The 24,261-nt window shown below is 40.0% G+C and overlaps 1 protein-coding gene across 6 annotated transcripts; it reads right to left on the minus strand.

The window, feature by feature from the left end:
• Positions 1-225: 225 nt before the first annotated feature.
• CLXN (calaxin) lies at positions 226-21,866 on the minus strand. Of its 6 annotated transcripts, none has more exons than XM_054499527.1 (7): positions 21,674-21,848; positions 17,932-18,087; positions 17,073-17,177; positions 16,253-16,404; positions 15,563-15,667; positions 11,286-11,371; positions 226-454 (listed from the first exon to the last, which is right to left on the minus strand). In XM_054499527.1, the coding sequence occupies exons 1-6, from the start codon at positions 21,729-21,731 to the stop codon at positions 11,312-11,314; spliced, it is 636 nt and encodes a 211-aa protein (XP_054355502.1). In that variant the 5' UTR covers positions 21,732-21,848; the 3' UTR covers positions 226-454; positions 11,286-11,311. The 6 variants fall into 6 exon arrangements, with proteins under 6 accessions (XP_054355502.1, XP_054355505.1, XP_054355504.1 ...); XM_054499526.2 differs by lacking the exon at positions 226-454 and adding an exon at positions 10,866-11,204; XM_054499530.1 differs by lacking the exons at positions 226-454; positions 17,932-18,087 and adding an exon at positions 1,520-3,127.
• Positions 21,867-24,261: the final 2,395 nt, after the last annotated feature.

Raw genomic sequence — 24,261 nt, forward strand, 5'->3', positions numbered from 1 at the left:
AGGAAACGGCCCCCTGAGATAAGACACAGGGTCAGGAAAAGCGCAGGAGCTACAGAGCAGCTCAAAGGAACTTTCTCCAGATGGTTGTCTTCATAGTTTCAAAGTAATTGATTTGAATCCCCTTTAACAACCTTCTTTAATACAAATGATATAACTTTGTGGGGGGAGGCAGGAGAGGCGCTATTACCATGAATCCAAGCAGTGACAGGTGACGACACAAGCGGCACATGGAATTATCACTTTACATGGTGAATGGGGTTAGGGCAGGGACAACCGACTTAGAATACATTAACCCTCATGGTGTTGCACAAAGTAGGAACTTAGTGAATGTTTTGGATGATTTTATGGTGCAAGCAATTGCAGGCCTGGTTTCTTACAAGTGCAGTCTTGTACACAGAGATATTTGCAGGTTAAGAATGCAGGACTACCAGTTTTCAGTGGTGGTTTTAAAATCCTGTAGTTAAAAAAAAAAACAAAAAAACACTTAATTGTTTCCCAAATAGAATTTCTCCATGCTGCTTGCGAGGTGATGTCTACCTCTCCTGAACAGGCCTAGCCTGGCTTTCTGGTACTCCACACAGAGTGCTGGGAGGAGAAGGGGAAGTCAATGAGAGGAGCCAGTTAGAGGAAGGCTATCGCTAATCCTCCAAATTATAACTGCTCATCCACTGTCTTAACCCAGCCCCCCGCAAACCCAGGCAAAGACCAAGGTCAGTCAGGTTGGCTGTACTTAGCGGGGAGAAAAGTCAGGCCAAGCCTAGCAGTCGGGAGGTGAGGGCATAGAATGGGCAAGAGGGGAGAGACAGCTCTTCCTTTAAGCTACCCCAAGGGTACTCAGATACCCTTACTATGTGGTGAGTGAATTTTCAGTGTTACAATCATTTCTGAGTTGGTACGGTAGTGAAATTAAGAGAATCCATCAATCTAGATATTGCAGCACAAGGAAGTGATTTGGGCAGTTTATGATGAACAGCAGAGGAGACATGTTCTAGATATATTGAGAGGCTCTTGAACAGAGCTTATGAATTCTTACAGTCAAGTGCCATGATCATCTTTAGCTGGATTAAAATTATTTAGGATTTTTTTTGTTGTTAACATCTTTTAAGTTTAAATAATGTCAAGTAATAAAAGAGGGTTATTCATATGGAGGTCAGTATATACTCAACATACAGTAAAAAGTTTAGGTACAGATGTCTAAGATTAGTACTTTAAATGATAAGTTAAAATCATGCTCATGATGGTCCGTGATACTGGTAAGGAAATTAAAAGAATGTATATTGCAGGGAAAGGGAGTCTCATACATTGGGGATGGCAGTTCAGTTAGAAGCCTTTCCTGATGAATGATCTGGCAACATGTGCTAGAAATCTTAGAATTATGCAGAGACTGTAACCCAACAATTCTACTTTTACAAACTTACTCCAAGGAAGTAAGCACTGTGTTATGTGAAAAGGTTTATCTACAGGGGTGTTCAGTATTAGAATTATTTATAATAGCAAAAATGTGGAAACATCTGACATGTCAATGGCAGGAAAGTGGTTTAATAAAGTCAGTCATGATGGAATACCAGGCAGCCATTACAAGGCAAGCTACAGACAAATAATGACCTCAAAAAATGTTCACAAAATAGTAGTACACCAAGACAAAAGTGCATTTTCAATATGATCATCTGAAAAATACAGTATTCTCTTTGCAAAAATGTAGGTGTACTTATAAATGCATTGTAAAAGTCTGGAAGGATTTACACCAGAATATTAATCAATATTTTCATCTTATTTTAAAATTTCCTAAATATCTGAAATATCCTTCAGAGAACCTCAATTACTTTGTAATCAGAAAAATTAGTTAAAAAATTAAAAGCAGACAAGTAATATCAAGATGATACACTAGGAGATCCCAGCTCTTGTCTCCCCAACAAAAGCAAGAATTTAACAGCTACTTGCCAACAAAAATAGCTCTGGGAATACTCCAGAGTACAGTGAAGAAGCTGCAGGAACCCATTAAAGCACCTCCAAACCAAGGACAGCTGTATATAAAAGTGTTGGAAGCATTTTATCTGCATCACCTCATCTTCTACCCTGGCACAGCTTGGCAACAAAGGGGATCATTTTGGCTGTGACCTCTCTCTGTGGGGAAAAAGGAGAGCAGAGAAGTCCAGCAGGCTTCACCACCAAGGACCCCAGCAGCTTTTGTCACCATCATGGACACCCACAGTTTTTAATGACTGACGGTGCCCACAGTCTTCACTGATGCTGACCCCAGCTGATTAAGCTGCCCAGAGTCCAAGATTTATCCACCTGGAGCCAGAGCTGTCACACCCCAGCTGGTGCCTTCATACCCACCAATAGGTGAAGGTCTTTCCCCACCAAAGCCAGCCCATAAAAGTGTGGAAGAGGTGACTGCTCCTTCGTGTGTAGATATAAATGCAAAGCTACAAGAAACATATAAAACCAATGAAACATGACTGATTTTTCAGTAACCAACCCCAAAGAAATGGAAATCCTTGAATTTCCTGACAAATAATTCAAAATGATTGGTTTAGAGAAGCTTAGTAAGCTGTAAGCTGCATGCCCGCACTCCTCAGCCCTTGGGCAGTCGATGGGACCAGGTACTGCGGAGCAGGGGGTGGCGCCCGTCGGGGAGGTTCCAGCGGAGCGGGAGCCCACCCGGGCAGGTCGGGCAGGGCTCGGGCATGGCAGGCTGCAGGTCCCGAGCCCTGCCTCGGGGGGAGGCAGCTGAGGCCTGGCAAGAATTCGAGTGCTGCTCAGGCAGGCCAGCAGTGCTGGGGGACGTGGCGCACCCTACGCAGCTGTTGGCCCGGGTGCTAAGCCCCTCACTGCCCGGGGTTGGTGCCGGCTGGCCGGCGGCTCCAAGTACAGGGCCAGCCGAGCCGGTGCCCACCCAGAACTCGTGCTGGCCCATAAGCGTCACGCACAGCCCCGGTTCCAGCCTGTGCCTCTTCCTCCACACCTCCCCACAAGCAGAGGGAGCCGGCTCTGGCCTCGGCCTGCCCAGAGAGGGGATCCCACAGTGCAGTGGCAGGCCGAAGGGCTCCTCAAGCGTGGACAGAGTGGACTTCGAGGCCAAGGAGGCGCCAAGACCGAGCGAGGGCTGATAGCACGTTGTCACCTTTCAAGAGAACATGGTCAGACAACTCAATCAGGAAAACAACACATGAACAAAACTAGAAGTTCAACAAGGAGATAAAAGTCATTAAAAAACCCAGAATTTCTGGAGCTGATAAGTACAATGAATGAAACAGAAAATGCAACAGACAGCCTTAAGAACAGATTCAATGAAGCAGAAGGAGGAATCTGTGAATCTGAAGACAGGTCATTTGAGATTATCCAGTCAGGGGAGAAAAAGGAAAAAAAAAACAATAAAAAAGAATGACGAAATCCTACAGGATTTATGGGCCATAATCAAGTGAACCAATATATGCATTGTGAAAATATCAGAAGGAGAAGAGAAAGAGTCAAGAATTTTACTTAAATAATTAATGGCTGAAAACTTCCCAAATCTTGGGGGAGAAATGAACACCCAGGTTAAAGAAATGCAAAGGACCAGCCTGACCAACATGGAGAAACCCCATCTCTACTAAAAATACAAAATCAGCCAGGCATGGTGGCACGTGCCTGTAATCCCAGCTACTTGGGAGGCTGAGGCAGGAGAATCACTTGAATCCGGGAGGCAGAGGTTGCAGTGAGCCGAGATTGCACCATTGCACTCCAGCCTGGGGAACAAGAGTGAAACTATGTCTAAAAAAAAAAAGAAACACAAAGGGCCTAAAATAGGGTCAGCCCAAAGAAGGGTACAATGAGATACATTATAATCAAACTGTCACAAGTCAAGAACAAAGAGCATCTTGAAAGCAGCAAGAGAAAAGTGACATTATATATAAGGCAATGTGGATAAGACTATCAGTGGATTTCTCAGCAAAAACCCTGTAGACCAGGGAAGAGTGAGATAACAAATTCAAAGCACTGAAAGAAAATAAAAAACCCCTGCCAATCAAGAATACTATACCTGCAAAATTATACTTTAAAAAGGGAGAGATAAAGTCTTTCCCAAATAAAAACTGAGGAAGTTTGTTACAACTAAACCTCACTTACAAAAATGGTAAAGAGAGTTCTTCAATTTGAAATAAAAACATGGTAAGCAGCAACATGAAAACAAATGAAAGCATAAATCTCATTGGTAAAGATAAATATGTAGACAAATACAGAATAATGCAACACTGTAGTGTGTAAATTACTGTTAACCCTAACATAAAAGTTAAAAGATAAACATTTAGTAAGAGACTCACAATGTACAAAGAAGCAAACTAATTACAAGAACACAAAATGTGTGGGAGGATTAAAAGTATAGTTTTTGTGTGTGATCAAAGGTAAATTGTTATCAGCTTAAAGTAGACAGATATTTTATGCAAGCCTTGAAATAACTACCAAAACCCCTATAATTGATACATACACAAAAAAACCCAAAACCAATCATTACAAAACATCATCAAATCAAAGAGAAAACAACTGCCAAACAGAAAACAATAAACAAAATGGCAATAATAGGTACATAGCTATTAATGGTTGCTTTAAATGATTATAGATTAAGCTGCCCAACCAAAAGACATAGAGTGGTTGAACAGATTTTAAAAAGGTCCATCAATATGCTGTCTACAAGAGACTTGCTTTAAATTTAAAGGCACATATAGGAGGAAAGTTAAAGGATGGAAAAAGATATTCCATGCAAATGGTAACCAAAAGAAAGCAGAGGTGATTATGCTTATATCAGATAAATGAAGTATTAAGTAAAAAATTATCTTAAGACAAAGGACTGAGAAATGGTCAATTCAACAGGCACATATAATAGTTTTAAATATATATGCAACCAATATCAGAGCACCTAAAGTATATAAAGCAAATATTGACAGATCTCAAGGAATAAATGTATAGCAATACAGTAATAGTAAGGTACTTTAATATCCCACTTACAATAATGGATAAAATATCCAGACAGAAAATCAGTAAACAGATGACTTGTGCAACACTATGGATGAAAAGACCTAACAGACATGTACAGAACTTTCTATCCAACAACAAATAATACAGTCTTCTTAAGCAAACATGTAAGGTTAGATCACATGTTAGGTAACAAAACAAATCTTAACAAATTTAAGAAGACTGAAATCATTACAAGTATCTTTTCCAACAGTAACAGAATGAAACTAGAAATCAATAACAGTAAGAAAATGGGCAAATTCACAAATATATAGAAACTAAACAACACATTTTTGAACAGCTAGTTGTTCAAAGAGGAAATCAAAGGGAATTTAAAAATTATCTCAAGACAAACAAAAACAAAAACACAAGACGAAACTTATACAATGCAGCAAAAGTAGTATTGAGGAAACTTTACAATGATAAATGTCTACATTAAAAAAGAATAGAGATCTCGGGTAAAAAATCCTAACTATACACCTCAAAAAACCAGAAGAAAAGAACAAACAGCCCAAAGTTAGCAGAAGGAAAGAAATAGTAAAGATAAAAGCAGAAATAAAACAAATAAGGAACAGAAAAAAATTAACAAAACTAAGACTTGGTTTTTTGAAAAGATAAACAAAATTGACAAACACCCAGGCAGACTAAGAAAAAAAAAGACTCAAAATCATAAATGAAAGAGGAGCCATTACAATGGATGCTTCAGAAATAAAAATGATCATAAAAGACAATGAAAAATTACTATGCCCAAATTGGATAACAGAAGAAATGGATAAATTCCTAGAAATATATAACCTACCAAACTGAATTAGGAAGAAACAGAAAGCCTGAACAGGCCAATAACAAATAAGGAGACTGAATCAGTAATCAGAAAGTTCCTAACAAAGAAAGGTCCAGACCAGGTGGCTTTCTAGGTGAATTGTACCCAACATACTAAGAAGAATGAATACCAATTCTTTTATTTTTTAAACTCCTCTAAAAAAATAGAAAAAAAGGGCACACTTTCAAAAACTCCTTTCTTGAGGCCAGTATCAACTTGATTCCAAATCAGACAATAATAGCACAAGAAAAGAAAACTACAGGCCAATATCCCTGATGAACATTGGAACAAAAATCTTCAATAGAATACTAGTGAACTTAATTCAACAGTGCATTAAAAAGATCATAATGCCATGACCAGGTGGAATTCATCCCTGGGATGCAAAGATGCTTCAGCATATGCAAATCAATTAATGTGATACAACACAATAACAAAAAGGAACGCAACCTCACTGTCATCTCAACAGATGCAGAAATAAAGCATTTAACAAAGTTCAACAACCATTCATGATGAAATCTCTCAATAAAATAGGTACACTAGGAACTTACCTCAACACAAGAAAGGCCATGTATGAAAAGCCCACAGCTAACATCATCGTTAAAATAAAGAAACTTTCTGTCAAATATCTGATAGAAATGGTGCTCATTCTTGCCATTTCTATTTAACATAGTACTGGAAGTTCTAGCCAAAGCAATTAGACAAGTAAAAGAAGTTAAAGCATTGTTGCAGGAAGTCAGGGATCCCGAATGGAGGGACCGGCTGAAGCCTCGGCAGAGGAACATAAATTGTGAAGATTTCATGGACATTTATCAGTTCCCAAATAATACTTTTATAATTTCTTATGCCTGTCTTTACTTTAATCTCTTAATCCTGTTATCTTTGTAAGCTGAAGATGTACGTCACCTCAGGACCACTGTGATAGTTGTGTTAACTGTACAAATTAATTGTAAAACGTGTATTTGAACAATATGATTTCAGTGCACCTTGAAAAAGAACAGAATAACAGCGATTTTTAGGGAACAAGGGAAGACAACCATAAGGTCTGACTGCCTGCGGGGTCAGGCAAAAAGAGCCGTATTTTTCTTCTTGCAGACAGCCTATAAATGGACATGCAAGTAGGGAAGGTATCACTAAGTGCTTTTCCTAGCAAGGAATATTAATACCCTGGGGAAGGAATGCATTCCTGGGGGAAGGTCTATAAATGGCCGCTCTGGGAATGTCTGTCTTGTGCAGTTGAGATAAGGACTGAGATACGCCCTGGTCTCCTGCAGTACTCCTCAGGCTTACTAGGGTAGGGAAAAACTCCGCCCTGGTTAATTTGTGGTCAGATGGGTTCTCTGCTCTCGAACCCCGTTTTCTGTTGTTTAAGATGTTTATCAAGACAATACGTGCACTGCTGAACATAGACCCTTATTAGTGGTTCTGCTTTTTCCCTTTGTCCTATTACCTCAGAAGCAGGTGATCTTTGTTAGACCCTTATTAGTAGTTCTGCTTTTTGCCCTTTGAAGCATGTGATTTTGTACCTACTCCCTATTCTTACAGCCCCTCCCTTTTTGAAACCCTTAATAAAACTTGCTGGTCTGAGACTCAGGTGGGCATCATGGTCCTACTGATATGTGATGTCACCCCCGGTGGCCCAGCTGTAAAATTTCTCTCTTTGTACTGTCTCTCTTTATTTCTCAGCCAGCTGACACTTATGGAAAATAGAAAGAACCTACATTGAAATACTGGGGGCAGGTTCCCCCAATAAAGCATCCAAGTTAGAGAGGAAGGAGTAAAATTACCTCCATTCTGAAACATCATCATCGTATATGTAGAAAACCCTACAAGCACAACAATGACAACAACAACAACAGCAACAACAACACACTATTAGAACAAATAAGTGAATTTCATAAAGCTGCAGGACACGAAATCAACTTACAAAAATCAGTCATGTTTCTACCCACAAATGAGCTATCTGAAAAAAATTAATAAAAAACTCATTCCTAATAGCAGCAAAAAATAAAAAATAGTAATAAACTTAACCAAAGAGGTGAAAGTCTTATACACTGAAAATTATAAAGGCAATGATGAAGGAAATTAAGGAAAATACAGACAAATAAAAGGGCATCTCATATTCATGAATTGGAAGAATTTATATTATTAAAATGTTCATGCTACCTAAAGTGATGTACAGACTCAATACAATCCTTATCAAAATCCCAATGGCATTCTTCACAGAAATAGAAAAAACAATCCTAAAATTCATATGGAACCAGAAAAGACCCTAAATAGCCAAAGCAATCCTGAGCAAGAGGAGCAAAGCTGAAGACGTCATACTTCCTGATTTCAAAATACAGTCCTTTAGTAATCAAAACAGCTTGGTACTGGCATAAAAACAAACATATAGACCAATGGAACACAAGACGGGCCTAAAATAAATCCAAGCATCTACAGTAAACTGATCTTCCACAAAGGTGCCAAGAATACACAACAGGGAAAGGAGAGTCTCTTCACAAAATGGTGTTGGGACAATTGGATTTGCACATCAAAAGAATGAAATTGGACCCCATCTCATAACATATACAAAAATCAACTCAAAGTGGATTAAAAGACTTAAATGTTGACTTGCAGCTGTAAACCTATTAGAAGACAACACAGAAGAAAAGCTTCATGACATTAGTCTGGGCAATGATTTTTGGATATGATGACAAAAACACAGGCAGCAAAAATAAGTGGGATTGAATTAAACTTAAAAACAAATCTGCACAGAAAAGGAAATAATCAACGGTGAAAAGGCAACCACTGGAGAAAATATTTGCAAATCATATATTTGCTAAGTGGTTAATGTCTAAAATATATAAGGAACACCTACAACTCAATAGCAACAACAAAAACCAAACAAACATAAAACCCCCCAAAACCTGATTTAGAAATGGGCAAAGAACCTGACTACACATTTTTCAAAGATAATAGCAATGATCAACAGATCTATGAAAAAGTGATCAGGTAAATGCAGATCAAAACCAGAATCAGATATCCCCTCTTACAGAGGCTATTATCACTAAGATAAATGATAACAAGGGCTGACAAGGATATGGAGAAAGGAGAATCCTGTAAATTACTGGTGGGAATGCAAATTGGTACGGCTAGTATAGAAAGCAGTATAGAGACTCTTCACAAAATTAAAAGTGGGACTACCATTTGATCCAGAAATACCACTTCTAGGTATACAACCAAAGAAAATAAAATCAGTCTCATGAAGAGAAATCTGTGTCCTTATGTTTATTTCAGTGTAGTCACAGTAGCCATGATATGGAAACTACCCAAATAACATATACGTATATGTGTGTGTGTATATACACATGGCACAGTTTTCAGTGTATCCCTAGAGTCCTTCCAGGCAACCAGTGCCCTGTGCATTGCAGTTGGTTGCCAAAGCCCCCCTCTGTCCTGGCAGCCAGTATCCCTCCACCCTAACTCCACATTTCGCCCCATGCCACTGCCTAAGTGCATCATAGTGTCCCTGTCTCCCCATTACACACACACACACACACACACACAATGAAATATCATTCTGCCTTTAAAAAGAAGGAAATTATGTCATTTCCAACAACATGGATGAACCTGGAGGACATTATGCTAATTGAAATAAGCCAGACACAGAAAAAAACAAATACTGCATTTTCTCACTTATAAGAGGGACCAAAAAGGGCAAAACTCATAGCAGGAAAGAGTAGCATGGTGGTTTCCAAGGGCTGGGGATAGTAGGGTGGGGCGAAATGGGGGGATGTTGGTAAAAGGCTACAAAATTTCAGTTATGAAAGATGAATAAGTTCTGAAGATGTAATAAACAGAAATGTGACTATAGTTAACAGTATTATATATTTGAAATTTGCTCTAAGAGTGGCTAACACACACAAAAAGAAAATGGTAACTGTGTGAGGTGGTGTATGTGTTAATTAACTTGATTGTGGTGATTACTTCACAATGCATACAAATATAAAAACATCAAGTTGTATATCTTAAATATATACAGTTTTAAATTATCAATTATCCCTCAATAAAGATAGAAAAGCATTGTGTGTTGCATTATTTATATTTACTGCAAATAGAAAAATTGTGTCAAAGTCCATCTATATAAGAATCTAAAATATAAAAAAACTTGGACAGTAAAATATGTTTTCTTTTATTTCATGGATCTGTTTATTTCATTTATTAGTAACAGTGCATTTTTTCACACAATATTCTCTTTTAGTTAACTTAATGCATATGTAGTAAGAAAGATTTACTATCCCAACTAGCCTCTCGGTATTTAGATGAGGATAGAACAGATACGGTGTAACACGCCTCTCTACTGCTTACTGTGTGTACCAAGAAGGCAGAAAGCAGCTCACCCAAGCCTAACCTGGCCCTGTCTTTCTCAGGCTTCTCAGGATGCCCACAGCACGTGCTGGGGAGCCGGATGCAGGGAGAAGCCAGGTCTTCTTCAGGTCACAGCCAGCAGGGCACAGTTAGGTCGTGCCCTGATAAGGGGGTACACAAGGGGAACTCCAGGCAGTGGGGGGATGGGGACACTATCGTGCACTCAGGCAGTGGCAAGAGGGCAATACGTGGAGTCAGGATGGAGGAACACTGGGTGCCAGGACAGAGGGGGGCTTTGGCAACCATCTGCAATGCATGGGGCAGGGACTATCTGGAAGGACTGCAGGGATACACTGAAAGCTGTGCCAATGCATTAGCCATGAAACCTAAGAAACTCAGTACACGTTCTCCCTCTGCTCACCAAGAGTTTGCATTTATCTTGTGGTACTTTTTGGTTTTCAGTCCAATCTACAGTAATTATGGACAGCCCATCGTATGCAGAGGACTAAATGCTATGGCAGACAAAGATATGGTATATAAAACCCTTGCCTTCAGGTGCTTACAATCAGTAACGTTATTTAGCCAAAGCCTCAAACAATAATGCAAATCATATTATATTTCAATATAATATGATTTCCATGTATCTTTCATCTCTCTAGATCTCCCTCAATGCCTACCAGAAGGGCGTTTCAATGCTCAATAAGAGAATACTCTTATTCTTTTGATGCCATCTTCATTATTTATTGTTTCAAAGGAAATCCAGTAGTTTCAACGATTTTTCAGTGTACACCCAGCTTCTTTCTGACATGCAGAATATTTGTATTAACAATTCATAATTACATAATCTCTCTATTCATTTAATGAACCCAAAGGTTTTATGCCAGTTATGTGCTTCGACAGATAGTCTATGTGATAAAATATCTCTAGAAAAGTTAACTGTGTTGCCAAACCCATCATCTAATAAGGGACTTCTTGTCTTCCATCTATTTTAATTGCATCTTAAACTGATGTTAAATGATATATGTAAGTGAACCTCATCTTCACCCTGAAACACACAATTCAACATCATTTTTCTGAACTAAATAGAAAAAATAAGCAATACGTATGTGCCTCCTTTTTTACTCACTTGAGACAATATACACATTTAGGTATTCACATATCATTGAATTCATTTGGATCTTTGAATACTTGAGCTTCAAATTCCATCTGGCTCTGTAAAAAAAGGTACTCAATTTAGTACAAATTTCCAAAAAAGGTAGAACACCACAAAATATTCTGTATGTCTCCTTAGTGTAGAGTCAGGATAACTGAGGGTGAGTGGGCATCGAGAACTTCTGGTGTTCATACGTTTCACTCACAGATCTCATGACTGGTGTTCATGTGTTTCACTCAGAGATCTCATGACCAAAACACAGTGCTTGGTTATGTGGCCACAAAGATGAGCAAGAACAATTGATCCAACTCTTCAAAAGTCTCCAGCATGGTGGCAGAGACTGGCCAGAAACTGGCAAGAATCAGTCAGGGCTGCATGGGCTGTGGTAGGGAAAGGCACGTGGTGGAGTATGGGAGTCCAGGAGGAACAATCAAGGCACAGTCAGGCCTTCGTTGGAAACGAGGCACTCTCTGGAACAGGAAGACTGTACTGAGAGCCAAGGGTGAGGGGGATGTGGTTCAGTAAGGTAAGAAGCCAAGAGCATTCAAGGGATTTATTCACAAGGTGGGAGGGTGACCTTGCAATAGCAGGTTCAGGGGTAGATGGGAAGAAGTGATAGTAGTTAGGTATTAAATCTGGACAATTCTTTCAAGAAGCTAGGCTTTGAGAAGGAAAGCCATTATATAAGAAACAGAAGTAATAAGTGTGAAATTAAGGTAAGTTCTCTCCTTTTCTTTCCTTCTTTCTCTCGTTCTTTCATTTTGCTTTTCAGATGGGACAGTTTTGAATCTTTTAAAATTCTAATGGGACCCGGGCATGGTGGCTCACGCCTGTAATCCCAGCACTTTGGGAGGCCGAGGCGAGCAGAACACTTGAGGTCGGGAGTTCGAGACCAGCCTGACCAACATGGAGAAACCCCATCTCTACTAAAAAATATAAAATCAGCCGGGCATGGTGGAGCATGCCTCTAACCCCAGCTAGTCAGGAGGCTGAGGCAGGAGAATCACTTGAACCTGGGAGGCGGAGGTTGCAGTAAGCTGAGATTGCACCATTGCACTCCAGCCTGGGCAACAAGAGTGAAACTCCATCTCAAAATAAATAAATAAATAAATAAATAAATAAATAAATAAATAAATAATAAAATTCTAATGGGAAGGTTTCACTAGAGAGGGAAGAGATTGAAGATGTGGTATAAAGATAAAGGTAAATGATGAAATAGCTCCTGAGGAGATGGAGAGATCCAGAGCTCCCCATCAGGCACTTCTGAGACCCACCCACCCACCTCACCATCCATCCACCTCATCCATTCATCCATCCACCCATCCATCTACCCACCCACCTACCTCGCCCATCCACCCATCTTACCCATCCATCCATCCATCCACCCATCCATCTACCCACCCACTCCATCCATCCATCCATTCATCCATCCATCCATCCACCCACCCACCCCATCCACCCATCCATCCACTCATCCATCCATCTACCTACCCTCCCATTCACTTCATCCATCCATCCATCCATCCATCCATCCATCCATCCATCCACCCATCTATCCACCCATGTACCTACACAGCCATTCAGCTCATCCATCCATCCATCCACCCACTCATGATTTCATCTGCCCATCCATCTATTCACCCACCTCACCCATCCATCTGCTCACCTCACCCATCCATCCACTCATCCATCTACCCACCCACCTACCTCACCCATCAATCCATCTCATCCATCCATTCATCCATCCATCCATCCATCCATCCAATCCATCCATCCACCCATCTATCCATCCATCTACCTACCCACACATTCACCTCACCATCCATCCATCCATCCACCCACCCACTCATCTTTTTATCTACCCATCCATCTACCCACCCACCCACCTCACCCATCCACCCATCTCATCCATCCATGCATCCATCCATCCATCCACCCATCCATCTACCCACTTACCCACCCACCTCACCCATCAACCCAGTTCATCATCCATCCATCCATCCATCCATCCATCGTCCATCCATGCATCCACCCATCTATCCATGCATTTATCTATCTATCTATCTATCTATCTATCTATCTATCTATCTATCTATCTATCTATTTACTCACCCACCCATCCATTCACCCACCCACCCATCCAACCATCCATATAACCAATCACCCACTTCACCTATCCACCCTCCTCATCCATCCACTCATCCATCCATTCATCTATCCATTCATCCATCCATCCATCCGTCCATCCATCCATCCACACACCCATCCATCCATCTACCCACTTAGCTCAACCATCCATTCATCCATTCACCCATTCACCCATCCACCTACCCACCCACACACCCACATCACCCATCCATCCATCCATCCATCCATCCATCCATCCATCCACTCACCCACCCATCCACCTCACCCATCCATTTATCCACTCATCCATCCATCCATCCATCCATCCATCCATCCATCCATCTCTCATTACTAGACACACACCATGTGCTACACACAGGGTATGGGGAAACACAGTGAAACAAAGACTAAGTTTCTGGCCTCAGTGAGCTGACATCTACATGGTGAGACAGATATACCTAGGTAATAAAAAGAGCTACTAAGAAAAAGAAAGAAAGCAGGGCTAGGGGATGAAGAGGGAAGATTGTTAAGATGGTCAAGACAGGGCTCTGTGAGGAAATGGCATTGCAGCAGAGACTGGATGAAGTGAGAAAATGAGGCCCAGGAGGGTCTGGGGAAAGGGCTTCTGGACAGAGGCAGCAGCAAGCGCACAGGCATGGAGGAGGCACATGAGACAGAGGCTGTGGCTCCAGCAGCAAGAGAGAAGGGAGATGATAGGACATGTGGATGGAGAGAGGGAAATGGCCCACTGGGTCCACTTCAGAACCCTCTGGGGGGTTTTGAGCATGGGAGGGGCCTGACAGAATTTGCATTTTAAACATACTGGATATTGTAGAGAAAAGTCAGTAGGGGATGACAGTGGAAGCCAGAAAGCTAACAATCTAGGCTAGGTAACATATGACAGTGGCTTAACTTAGAGTGGTGGCAAACAGATGTGAGGAGAAGAGGCTATATTCAAGGACATATTTTGGAGGTGTAGCTAACAGTGTTAAAAGAGAGAAATTAAAGATGGCCCCTAGGTTTTGACTGAACAACTGGGCGTATGTGGTTGCCACTTATTGAGATAGGGAAGACGGGGGATGGGTGAGTTTTGGGGAAAAGTCAAAAATGTGTTGAGATCTAAGTGGACATGTTGAGTAGGCGGCAGGAGACACATGCTAGGGCTGGGAAGAGTGATACTGTTTCTATATCACATCACACCGCCTGCCTCAATTTTCCAGGGATGCTTCATCACCTTCAAGACTAAATCTGAGCTCCAAGCTCCACAAGCTGTGCTTCTGCAGCCTCATCACCAGCCTCAGAGCACACCAAAACCTCGTCCAGTGCAGATGCATTTGCATCTCTTGCTCCATCTCTCTTTCTTTCTCTCTCTCTATCTCTCTGTGTCTCTCTTTTGTGCATATATCACCCATTGCTCAGATTATTTTTCCCCATCTGACCTGGCTATTTTGTCCTTTGAAAACCAGTTACTCTGATAAGCTTCCTGCCCTACCAGCCATTTACCAGTCCTCCCATACAGCTGTTTAGATGACCTCTTCTCAATTTCCACAACACTCTACACATATCTCTATGACTCTGGCACAGGGTACCCAGGGTATTCCACTAATAAGTGAGTAAATGTGGACAAGGTGCCTAAACTCTCCAAGCCTTGGTTTCCTCATCTGGAAAATGAGGCTAATATTACTACCTACTTCACAGGGTTGTTATGGGGATTAAATGAGGCAATATGAGGCTTAGTGTTTACAACGTTGCCTGGCATTGATGAAGAACATACAAGTAATTAAGTATCATTATAATAATATGTATCCTACTCTTGTGTAATTATTTTCACTGGAAAATATGAGCCCTTGAGTAAAATCACTGAGCCTTTCATCTGTGCTTCTGGCACACATTAAACCTCATTAATTGTTTCTGACATGAATAAGTTAATGAATGAAACACAGCACCGGGCCACAATAGTACCATGAAATGAATCAGCAGGTTATTCAGTGGGCTTTCTGTATTTAAAAGGTATTCTTTCTGGGTGGACAGGATTTGTCTGATCCACCACCCATTAAATCAAGAAGTCCTGGGTTGTTCTACATTCTACTTTGGTTACCGTTCAGGGAAAGTCATATCAGTACCTTTGGATCAGGAAGACATGGCCCAAAGGCCTCCAATAGAAGAGTCTCTTCTCTCACAGCCAGTTCATAGTCTGCAAAAGACAGCTTCCCATCATGGTCATGATCCTAGGGGAATGAGAAACATGTTAGGCAACAAGTAAAATGATTACTGCAAATACATGCTCTTTTCATAGTCAAGTGTTAATTTAAAAAAATGTGCTAGGCTGGGGATGGTGGCTCAGGCCTGTAATCATAGCACTTTGGGAGGCTAAGGCGGGGTGATTCCTTGAGGCCAGAAGTTTGAGACCATCCTGGGCAACATAGTGAGACCTCATCTCTATTAAAAAAAAATTAGCTGGGCATGGTGGTGTGTGCCTGTAGTCCCAGATACTTGGGAGGCTGAGGCAGGAGAATTGCTTGAGCCCAAGAGTTTGATGATGCAGTGAGCTGTGATCATGCCACTGCACTCTAGTCTGGGTGACAGAGAGAGACCCTGTCTCAAAAAAAAAAAAAAAAAAAAAAAAGTGCTAGAAAAATAAGAGGTTAGGTGGTGAAACTGAGAAGAACTATTAATATTATACTGAGGAGCATAATTTATGTGTTTTACTTAAGCAAGCAGGGAACTGAAAATTATAATAATTTGAATTCTTATTTCTAGCCCATATCTGGCCCAAAAATTTTAATAAAAAACTTGACAATACCCATATTTACCATTTTCTTAAGTGTTATTTCAACCAAATCTTTAATTCCTTCATCAGGGTCTTCCTCAGATGGCTGTTTGAGAAGGCTGTTCTTCAACATGTGAAACATTTCCTCCTTTGAAATGAATCCGTCACCATTCAAATCAAACACTTCAAAGCAATCTTTTTAAGAAAATAACAAATTATGAATTTGATGCTATCAGTAAGGTAATATTTTCTCTGATAAACTTTTCAGGGCCAAGTTCTATCTTGATGCTGTACCCACAGGTCTTAGTGCAGCCTGATTTGCATTGTAAGTGTCAATGTATACTAGGATATATACAATAATCCTTAGAAAATATTTCCTGACTCTCAATTATGAAAAAGCATACCAAGGAACAGTAACTTGAATATCTTCACCTTGAAACTCTTGGAAAACTGATTGAAATATGGCTCATAAGGAGAGTTCATCAGAATTAATTGAGAGTTAATTAAGCATAAGAACACTTGAATCAATATTCTCTAGTTTTATGGTTACAATTCAAGTAATGAAATCTGTCAAATGCTTAATACATAAATGTATATGTACATGATTAGCATGTGTAGTAATGCCTATGGAGTCTTCCTGGGCATAAATTACTCCTCAGAATCACTTGAGTTTTCTTTTTATTAACTTTCTTTCATATTTTACTGACTTGAATTCATTCCATAAAATAGGCTAGTGGGATTCAAACCAACTAACCAGCCAACCAACAAACCCACTTTACTGTCTGGGTTGAAGGACACTGATTTAAGTGCTTTAGATATGTTATTCATAATATATGAACCAATAGGACAACCTGCAATCTTACATTTCATTTTTTCTTCCAAAGATCCTCGAAGAAATAGTGATAATCCATGAATCCACTCCAATACATTTACACAGCCATCATTATCTTTATCAAAACCTCGGAATACTAAAGGGAGAGAGGTTAAATGGAACACCTGTCCTGCATGATAACTCTCAGTAAAGTATCTACATTGGCATCACTCACTTTTAAAATTAAGGGAACACTTCAGCTTGTACAGTCCAATATTCTCATTTGACAAAAGAGGAAACTAAGACATCATAATATCATGAAACTCTTTTATTAAACATTCAATTTTTAAAATGTTTTTGTGGGAACAAATACAATTCTCAATGTCTAAGTATATTAATAATTATTTAATAATAAGTATGTTGCTATAAAATGTTGATCATATTAATTAGATGTTAAATATACTAATATAAATAAAATACTTAATATTTTTGTTCAAGTCATTGCTTGATGCATAGAATTATATCTTGTCACTGAAATATCTTCTATGATGTAAAGAATGTAAATGTCCTTTTAAAACTATTCTATTTATTATGTTTATTAAGTGGAAATTGAAATGTTTTAGGTTTTGTGATATAAGGTAAGAGAAAGGTAGTCAACATGACTTTGTCTTCTTCTTAAATACACAAAATAAAGCCGATAGTCAACATGACTTTGTCTTCTTCTTAAATACACAAAATAAAGCCGATATTACCTCCTTTTCTATGATCTTTTCAAAATTAAATTTGTATATTCCAATGACACTGGGAATACAAAACACTAATCTTCCTACCAAGAGGATGTCCAAGCACCAAACCCTTTTTTTTTCAGTTATGGCTGGATTTGGCTAATTTGAATCTTGTGTGTCTCTTACCTCTGTCCATAATCATGTCATCTGTCATTCCAAATGTCACATGCAGGATGTTTCGAAATGCATTACGATCCAGTCCAATAACCAGACCTTGCCTCTCTACTCCTCCCACCAAGTCATAAAAAAGCTTTATAAGACAGTTCACTTCAAATTTATTAACTGAAAGAATGAAATAGATATAACAAAAATGAACCCTTAATCTTTAAGTTCTAACTTAAATTTTGCAATAAGTTTACAGACAAACAACATCAAATACATCAAACAGGTAATTGTCAATAGAAGACTCTCCTGTTTTGAGATTCATGACCCTTAACTTAACAGAAATAAAAAAAGCAGCATACCCTCCAAACAGGAATTCCCATGTTTCGGGAAAAAATACGATACTATTAGCCAAGTTACTAGAATAATGATGGTGGTGTCAGATTCTAAACTCTACAAGGCTGGTAGAAATATGACTCAAAATAAGAATGGTAAGGCTAAAGAATGGTAACTTTTTCTCGGTATTTTTATTATGGCATTCACGAGATTTACAACTTCTTTTGCCTGGAAATAGATGTCAGGTTCATGAGAATTAGGTAACAATTTTCATTTCACTTTAGGCTTCATGAATTCATAAGCCAGATTTTGGAAACTAGAGACACCAGTTTTCCAATAAAAAAGCTTTAAAGCAGATTTTAGCACCCAATATGGCTCTTCTTGAGGATTATGTAAAAATTAACATGCAACTATTCAGTAATAGTTTGGAGGAAGGAAATTTTTATTTAAAGGATATATGCACACACAGATACTTGCTCATACACATTATTGTATAAAGGACCATGGTTATAAATACCAAGTTAATTATTTGTGTTCCAATCCTCATTTGAGAATGTAGGTGGAAGGGTTATTGCCTGGTCTTGATAATATAAAAGCTCAAATACCAAATATGGGCGGAAGTTGGGGAAAATTTATTTTGAAACCAGTCAAAACTGTGATTGAGCATTTTAACAAACAAGGACAAAACCTGTGTGTGTATAACAGAAGACAGCATCTAGGAATGGAAAAATCACACCTCATCCTACAGGTCAGTACAGGCTTTTGTGGGATTTCTGGTTTGGAGAACCACATTTAAAGAGAAACACTAAAAACTCTGGGAAAAAAGATTCAGCAAATAAATAGTAGGAAAAAATATAATGGTTATGATTTCAAAAACAGCTGTTAGTCACTGTGGAAAACAGTATGATAGCTCCTCATAAAAATTAAACACAATTATTGTATGATCCAGGAATTCTACTTCTATTTACATACTCAGAAGAACTAAAAGCAGGAACCTGTACAACAATGTTCATAGTGTCATCATTCACAACAGTCAAAAGACAGATGCAAGAGTCCATCAATGGAGGAATGGATAGACAAAATGTGGTGTATTCATACAATGAAATATCATTCAGCCTTAAAAAGGAAGAAAATTCTGACACATAGATGAACATTTATGGACATTGCACTAAGTCAAATAAGCTAGACACGAAAGGACACATACTGTATGATTCCTCTTATATAAGGTACTTAGTCAGATTTATAGAGACAAAGTAGAATGGTAGTTGCCAGGGACTAGGATGAGGAGGGAATGGTGAGTTAACATTTAACGGGTAGAGTTTCCACTGGGGACAATGAAAAAGTTACGGAGGTGGATGGTGGTGTTGGAAGCAGAACAGTGTGAATGTACTTAATGCCATGGAATTAAGCACTTAAAATGGTTAAAATAGTAAATTTCATGTTATATGTAACCACATACACACACACACAAACCTCCTAAAAAGCAAGAGCTGTTAGTGGTTGGGGAAGAAAAGCCTGCATGAAGAATGATGTACTCTGTTCATGTGTATAAAATGGTAGCAGAGGGGATGTTGGTTAGCCATTTTTCCATCTCAGCTGAAATAAAAATTTTTAAACATTAGTTTAATTTATTACCCAAAGGATCAAAGGTTAGCCATAAGAAAACTTTTATTGCTAAACATTTCTTAAATTCTAGAATACAATATTAAATTAAACTGAAGAAAATTCAAGAATAGGTTTTCATCTTCTTGGAATGCTGTAAATGTGTCCTGCAGAACATATCTGTAGAACGGTGCATGAACTAGATGCTCTCTTAAGATCTTTCACTCTTCTTTGATTCTACAAAATTTATCCATTGAATCTTGATAGCTTTATTGTCTTGCAACTAAAACAAAATTTAACTTTAGGGGAAAGTTCTTCCGTTAAATAAAATTTAAAATTATTATAATGTCCATGACTTAAAACTATTTCTATAGACTTTAACTAATAATCATCTAAGTTTGTAAGACTCATTAAAAATTTTTTAGTAAAGAAAAAAATCAAGAGCAGAATTTTTCCTGCCATATTTTTACTTACCTTTAAAAATATACACTCGCCTTTTGATTGTTCACAGAATGATTGTTTGCAATGCATTCAAACTTACTGAACAGAGACTAAATCAAATTCAAACTTACGGAAACGGACAAAATCAGTATTGTGTATAGCAGCTATTGCATTGTTTTTGAATACTTATAAAAAATGTTTACTAGATGTTTACTAGAAGAATACCTATTCTCCCAGAAATGAAAGTGTTTTAAGAAAAACAATAACAGAACAAAACTCTCATCAGAGTATAGTAATCATAATAATACCTTAAATTACAGGTTTTCCTAAACATTTTAAGATGCGTACACACACCATAACATTCATTTATGTCACCATCCACTAAGAGAGCATTTCTTACCAGGTATTAAATCAGATACTAATGATAATTAGAATGCACTAGATCTTATAATCTCTAAAACTACATCAACATGTTTATTCCTTCTTTTTTGAGCGACTCGGTTATTTGGGGGATTATTGCTTCTGTTTCTTCAAGTGGCCAGTAGTTTTGCAATTAGCACACACAACTTCTAAATTTGCTCGACAGGCAATTATCTTCCTCATCTAAACCATACCCACGGCTTCCTTGCTAAAGTGCAATTATGTTTTTCAGTCTGAATATAAACTCAAAGTTTCCTATGAAATTCTAGGACCACCCTTTCAAATGCGAGATTAGAGCAGGTGCCTTCAAATAGGGCTCATCTTGTCACCTGCAAAGTCTCCTTTATCTTTCAACACCAGGGGCCACCGGAAAGTGGGAGTCTAAAGTTGGGAACCCATTCTTTACCACGTGTTTAGTTGTGCTGAACTCTGGTTTCCAAACAAATATTGTTCTGAGGCACAGATGAGATGACACAACTCATCTCTCCTAAAGATGTTGAGAAGTTGAGCACCGTTTTCTCCTATGGGTCTCTTGGTAAGCTTCCAGAACTTGCACCTGCGGGTGTATGTGCGAGCTAGAAAGCAGGGTGAGTGCACGGTCTACCTTGGTGGTGCTACTTTTCTTGAGACCAGTGGGTTTAAAAGCATTTATTTTACACCTCATTGAGGCTAACTTCAGCTGTTTCTATCAGGTAAAAGAAGAGGCTTGGAGAAGCAAGTAAATGCATGTGTGGGAGTGTAGGTAGCACTAAAGGCGGAGACCTGGGTTCCTAAGATCAAACCCAAGGAGCTAGCACCCCGGGATTCCCTCTCTGACTTCTGCTTAAGGGGCCGGGGCGGAGGGGCGGTAGGTAGCCCACAGAGGCCCAGGAGGCGGGAAGCAGGCACAACAGCGGACCTTAGCACCGGGTGGGACCCAGGCTCGGTCCAGGAGCCTCGGCCTGTCCAGCACTACATTCTTACTTACAATGCTTGCAATTTTTAGTTAAGGTGTCCGTCAGCTTCTGCAGCTTCTTGCGGTTCATGCCTGGCGCTCAGAGAATCGGGCCGCGGCGGGGGTCTCGGGGCGCGCGGCTGCCGAGACCCTCGCGGGAACCCCGCGAGTCCTGGTGCTGGGGCAACGCGGTGAGGTCTCAGTTACTGATCGCGTGCGCTTCCCTAACAGACGGTGTAGCCAAGGCAACAGCTCGGCCTGCCGCGGATTGGCTCCCAGGCTGCCCGCGGCTTGGCCAAGGCAACAGCTGGGCCCCGCCCATCTGCTCAGCGACTGCGAGCGCTCGGTCCTGGGTGCGCGGTGCCGCCAGCAGGGTCCCAGCTGGCCGCCTTGAGGGCTGTATTCTGATTGTTGACGTTGGAGTTTAAATGTTCAGTTGTTGCTGGCTTTTGAGTTCACAGCCTCTTTGCTTGATTGTAGTGTAAATCATTAAAATCTGAAATGTGGTGTGCACGCTGTATGAGAGGTGTTTCAGGTGGTGAGCGTCACGCCTCAAGGGGAGGCCCAAGATCTTGGACATCTTGGGGGCTGGAGCAGCGTCACAAAATAGCAAGGTGCTGTCCAGAGGACGATCTTGCCTGGCCTCCTGTCGGAGGGCGAGAAGCTTGCTCTTTGGGCGGAGCCACTGCTTAGGCAGTCTGTCACCTGAGGTCTTCAAGCTTTTAGTTGTGTTTCTGAGAGCAAGGGGAAATTGGAATACAGCCACGGGTTGCCTAAGGAGGGGGATGCGTTCCGAGGTCACTAGGAGATTTCATCACTGTGTGCACATCACGGTGCACCGACACAAACCTAGATGGCCTTGCCTACTGCACGCCAGGCTGTATGGTACAGCCCATTGCTTCTGGGCTGCACTCCTGCACAGCAGGTCACCACGCGGAATGCTGCAGGCAGCTAGAACAGAGTGCTAAGCACTCTGGGGAAGGTGCAGTGTTCTAGTACAGTGTTACATCTTATGGGACCACTGTCCTAATGTTGTCTGACGTTGACTTAAATGGCACTATGTGGCTTGTGACTGTAGTTTTTTTCTTTTCCCACTGCCCTCATCTCACTCTCAAGAGATGGAGGTTGTCTGTGGAATCTGAGGAAAGCCACCAGGAATTTTTATACTGCTTAAATAGGCATTCCCCCCAATGAAAACGGGCTGACCACACCACTTGGGTGTAGGGTACAGCCCAATCTTGCTTTTCAGGAAAATATCTCAGCAACCTTGGTCCTTTATTTATTTGAAAGACAGGTTCTGTGCCTGCAGACAAAGGATATTCCTTACATCTTCAGGGTGGGAGGACTTTCTGCTTTTCCTGATCACAGAGGGGATATCCTCTTTCAGCTAAGGCAGCAATAAAAAGGGGTGGCTCAGCCAGGATCACCAAATCTACAGTATTCTCCTGAGTGCCTGCTTGTTTAACTTCAGAGGGGAAAATGACAAACTATGTTATTGTACACATACTGGCATTTTTAGACTGAAGGCAGAAAAATTCTACTAACCATGAGTAATCATCCCAAATGAAGTAATTCCAATGTCAAGGCCTCTGGTTTTTCTTTACTGTTTCATTTGTTTATGGAATGAAGGATTGGGATGCTGTTTGAAACTAGAGCAAAGGGTGCTTGGTAAAGGCACGGACTGGACTGTATTATCCTAAAGCAAATGTCCTAACAACAGTTACCTGATACGGATTGATGGTGATTATGAGTTTGTAACAGCAGTCTTTTTAAATAGTGTTTCTACATATCCCGTTATCTAGAAAAGTGAAATTCCTGAGACCATAGAGAACAAAAGGGAAAGACTGGACATATTTGAATTATACTTACCTGTGACACCTTATTGATTTCTGTTAGATCACAGAGCTGTAGCAAATACTTAATTCCTAGAGATTGCTGCACTGCTCACTTCAAGAGACAAGGAACCGAAAGAGTGGTTGTCAGTAATTACTAAGAGACACTGTGGGCTCCCTATCTGATGTACTAGGCCTGTGTTGGGGAGCAGGCCTGCGCTGGTGGTGAGCACATTGGTGGTTATTTCTGGTGGCCTGGGGAGATCGCATACACCGGGTGCTTGCTATAGGTGAGCCAATTAGTTATTCCTTCACGAGTTTCAAGCCTAGAGCCCATCAGCCATATTCCCTTAAAGTTAAAAAAATAATAAAAAGATGTAGGGGCAATATCACAGATGGTTGAAATTAAAATATGCCAGGCCAAAACTCCTTAACCTGTTGAGCAAAGTTTGTAAGTCACCTCTTCCTCTTCCACTTCTTTTCTCCTCCAGTTCTTTCTTCCATGCTGTTCTTTTAGCCAAAAAATCTATCTGTCTATCTATCTATCTATCTATCTATCTATCTATCTATCTATCTATCCATCTATGCAAATGCATTGTTTTGTGAATCTCACTTATCTAAGAGAGTGGTTTGCAGAGTTGACCTTACAATAAGGTCTTACCATCTTTTTCAGGGAAAGCACAGTGTTTATTTGGAGTATGTTTTGTCAACATACAGGTAAACTTCAGAGCTTTCATTACATTCTTGTGAAATTTTGGAACTTAATATTTTTAGACTTTAGAAACAAGT

The sequence above is a fragment of the Pongo pygmaeus genome, chromosome 7 (assembly GCF_028885625.2).
Source record: "Pongo pygmaeus isolate AG05252 chromosome 7, NHGRI_mPonPyg2-v2.0_pri, whole genome shotgun sequence".
Lineage (NCBI taxonomy): Eukaryota > Metazoa > Chordata > Mammalia > Primates > Hominidae > Pongo > Pongo pygmaeus.